Genomic DNA, 4,291 nt, shown 5'->3' with positions numbered 1-4,291 from the left:
AGCTTTGTATTCAGATTACAAATAATATATATATGTTGATGATGTCAACAAAATGTTTACTTATATCTTTTATATCTGATTTGAAATTTATCATATGTTTCATATTTTTAGTATATAATAGATTATATCTATTATCTGATTTTGCTATCCTATGTTATTAGTAAAATGTCTACTTTGTTGAAAATTGTGATTAGTTTGTATGCTGTATTTAGCTAGTGCTTCCTTTTTTTTATGCCCATTTTGTATCGTTTTATGCTATTATTTAGATTTTGTTAGATCTTTCCTATATAATTTTGTTTTATTCATTCTTTGCAATTAATTTTATATATCACTTTTTTTTTTATCTTTCATGTTTGTTCTGTGATTATCCACTTTATTGTCATTATATAATCCGAATTTCTCATCTTTATGATCATATTTTTAATTTTTTTTTTTTATTTATGCTACCTGAAATTCTTGGGATGTATTTTAATTTGCAATATCTATTTATTTTATTCATTTCCCCCCTTCTTATTATCCCCTTTTTCATTGTTAATTATTTTTAAATACTGTGTTATTAAACTTTATTTTTCTTAATTATACTTTATTTTCCTCACTATAATTTTGTGAAACTTTTTCTTTTCTTCTTTTTTGCTTTGTTATTATTTTTAAACTGATTTTTTTTTTGTATTGTTTGTGAAACTAAGCTATAAATCTTAAATCAACTTGTGCAGATAGAAGTTTTTTTTTATCAATATTTCATATATTGTAGTTATGGTATTTTTTAAATACCTTTTACCAGTTAATTTAATAGACTTATTGACTGAATTCTTTGCAATCTTTGAAATTTGATATCTTGGTTTGATTTTAATCATAATTTAATATTATGCCACTGCAATTTTGTCTTTACTTAATACTATGTTTGTATCAAAATATCTGATTGTTTTTTTTGGCCAAGACCTATTTATTATATTTGAGTCCTGTACTGCCTAATCATGGTTGGGGGTCAAGATTTTCATTTTGTGGGACCGCTACTCAATGAAAAAGTCAACTCCCCAGGCCAGATTCGAACCTGCACCTCCAATATATTTCAGAATGGTAAGACAGCGCCCAACCACTGAGCTACGAACGGCCCAATTATGTTGTTATTTTATTTTTTTATTTAAATTTTTTTTACATTTATTTGCATTATTTAAGTTTTAAAAGTATTAAAACTTAATTGAAATGAACTAATCATTTTTATATAAATGATAAATATAAATATTAATAAATAGTTTCCATACTTTCACAGTAACAATAATTCTTTGTCCCAATCAAGTATTTTTTAAAGGAACTTGTAATGTAATACTTTCAAATGTAAATAATATTTAGTCAGAGATTGAAAAAATTTCCTATTAAATAAAATAATGATTATGAGTTTGGGAATACTCCACAGCTTTATCTTCTGGTTATTATTTTTTTTTTTTGTTCCAGGAACTATGAGTATAGAAGATATTTTTAATAAGAGAAATGGCAAATTTTATAGTTATACTAAGAAAGAGTGCTGCCGAGAACTCGCTTCTGGTATTGGAATCAGTAATGGTCTTGCTTGGGAAGGGAATATGATGTACTATATCGATTCATTAGAGCAATCAGTTGATGGTTTTGATTATAACAGCAATGGGAGTATTGGTGAGTGATTCTGCATGGAGTTTTGCTTAAAAAAAAAGTGTTTCATTGAAAAATTGTCATCTTTATTTTAATAAAGTTGTAAGAACCATACTTTGCAAGTTGGTGAGTTGCGACAAATCACCAAAACAATTTGTATGGTGTTTTAAGCCATTTTTTTAAAACACCTTTTGACTAGCTGAATTAAAACACCTGGTGGGATCGTTAGAGAATAATTTCTTAAATAATATAAATAAAACTATTATTGGCTCCATCTCCACTAATAATGACCTTATCTCTTTATTTCTTATATGTGATTTAATGGGTTATAACAGAGCTGAATTAAAACATAAATCGTTTCTTTTCAGATAAATTGTTAATGTTGAAGTTGGCAGATTTATGTTAGTAACTCATTGAAATACCTTGAGTAGTAGCAATGAAGCATTATCTATTACTGCATTCCAGTTGGTGTTCAAAAATTTATTTTGTTTATTATTGATTTTTTTTTAATATATTATTTTGTTGTATTATATTGTTACAATAAATCACAACTTGTTTTATTCAACTATAACTTCTTCTTTTAAACTATATTTTCAGAAAACCGAAGGAAAATATTTGATTTGAAGAAAAATAATATGACCTGTTTTCCTGATGGGATGACTATAGACAAAGATGGAAAACTGTGGGTTGCTTGTTTTGAAGGTTCACAGGTACTAATCATTTACTTTAAAAAGTTGTATTCACAACAATTGTGTATACGTCTAAATCCAAAACTTAAAGCTGGGTCTATAAGTTTATGACTCTGTTCTCTTATAATTTGTCACACTCTGTATCTTCTTTGATCTGCATGTCATATGAAACTGTCCATATTTTTAGTGATTTTTTGTTGAATTTGAAGTTTTTTTGGTGGCAATTAATTGCTGAAAGGCCTTCAATTTTTGAACAAATCGTTCAAAATGAAGAGCCTTTATCTATTGCCCTCAAGAGCAATTATATTCAAAATCTGTTTTTTTTTTTAGACAGTAGAGATCACTTTTTAAAAAATAATTTAATCATTTTTAGATTCCATTTTGTTTAATTTTAATGCTATATGATTTAGTTTTTATTGGATTTTCTTAATGCTCATCATTTAGAAGTTTCAGATAATATCTAGAAGTTTTTTTGTTTAGGTATCCTCAATACTGAAATCAACATATTTGAATCATTCACACACACACACACACACATATATATATATATTATTAATTTATATTAGTGATGATTTTAATCCTAGAGTGAACAATAAAGAACTTTTTAGTAAATGACGAAGTTCTAGTTTTTAAAACTAAAATGTTTAGGATAAAGTAGTTTGTCTTATGCGTATTATAAACTTCAGCCGGTGAATAAATATGAAGAAGAATCCCTTATATGAATTGATAATGATTTCTTGGTAAATTTTTCTAGTCTTATGAATAAAAAGTGATTACTAGTAGGGCAAAATACAATGAAATTCTACTGTAGTATTAAACAAAAACAGAATCTGTATTGAATTTACCATGAGGGTCTTTCAAATATAAACAAGAATGGGTTTTAAAAAATGTATTAACATTTGTAAATGGGTAACTAAAACGATTTTATATATAATCTTTTCAACTTCTTGAGATTGATTTTAATTGGTTAAATAAATAAATTAGTACCCAAGTTAAGTCTGAATACTCTTTATTATACGACCAACAGTCCAATGTTTGAGCCAATTCTGCCAACCTCAAGGACAATCTTAAATATAAACTTTCACCTCTCATCCAAATATTTAAAAAGTTTTTGCAGGCTACTCTGCCCAGGTCATTAATTTCAGTCAAATCATCCAGAAATAGTTACAAAACACTCTTGCCAGTGAAAGGATGTTTTCATCAAATTAACATGAGTTCACTCACACAATATCTGTAACTTAATTTTTATACATGGCGTAACTGATGTAGGCTCGCTCTTACTGATTCCACACTCATTATGAGGCTGGAGCAGCATTTGCTCCTCACTCTCTCAGTTCCCCATTTTAGACACATAGCTATCCAAGACCTAAGCTACTTCACTCTCTTGCTGGACCTAGACTGCCAGCTCAACATCCTCGTTTATATTTGAGTGACCTTTGCATGTTTTGGTGTTCCACTATGTGGCTTCAGTTTTGGAAATTCATTTTTGGGCCTTGCAAGTCCTTCTCAAGTGCATACTTATGTAAATAATTTTAATTTTTGATATAAACCAATATCTACAAAATTAAATAGATAATAGGCAAGAAGTAGATTTTAAGTATATTAGAATACTATATAGAAATACAGTATACTATTATACTTTATCCTACAGTGTAATATAGAAAAGTATATTTGGTTAGAAAGGGATCTGTAGATAGCTGCTTATAAATATAGATCTGTTTTATAATTAATACTTACTGTCAATCATAGCTTTTCTTTTTTAAATAAATAATTCAAACTCTATCCATTATAGTCTCAAAACTTTTTATTTCTCTTATACGTCCAACGTTTCGGCCAATCCGGCCATCTTCAGGGACAATCTACTCAATACCACTTTGAAAACATATAATTTAACAACTCTAAACTTCATGCAGGCTATTCTGCCCAGGTCAAAATATCAATATCTAATTAGTCAATTATCAATTAAAAACAAAGTC

General features: G+C 27.6%; 1 protein-coding gene across 3 annotated transcripts in view; it reads left to right on the top strand.

Annotated features, from left to right (window-relative positions):
* LOC106689059 (regucalcin) overlaps positions 1 to 4,291 on the top strand; it is a 12,324-nt gene that overhangs the window by 7,318 nt on the left and 715 nt on the right. For all 3 annotated transcript variants that reach the window (XM_014433826.2, XM_014433825.2, XM_014433827.3), the window contains exons 4-5: positions 1,453 to 1,650; positions 2,224 to 2,336. In XM_014433826.2, coding sequence (XP_014289312.1) covers positions 1,453 to 1,650; positions 2,224 to 2,336 — 311 coding nt within the window. The remainder of the gene's footprint in view (positions 1 to 1,452; positions 1,651 to 2,223; positions 2,337 to 4,291) is intronic.

This window comes from Halyomorpha halys, unplaced genomic scaffold (genome assembly GCF_000696795.3).
Source record: "Halyomorpha halys isolate HHAL.00 unplaced genomic scaffold, Hhal_1.1 Scaffold1271.1, whole genome shotgun sequence".
Lineage (NCBI taxonomy): Eukaryota > Metazoa > Arthropoda > Insecta > Hemiptera > Pentatomidae > Halyomorpha > Halyomorpha halys.
Note: the sequence above shows the minus strand (reverse complement) of the source record. Positions and strands in the feature narration are given on the sequence as shown.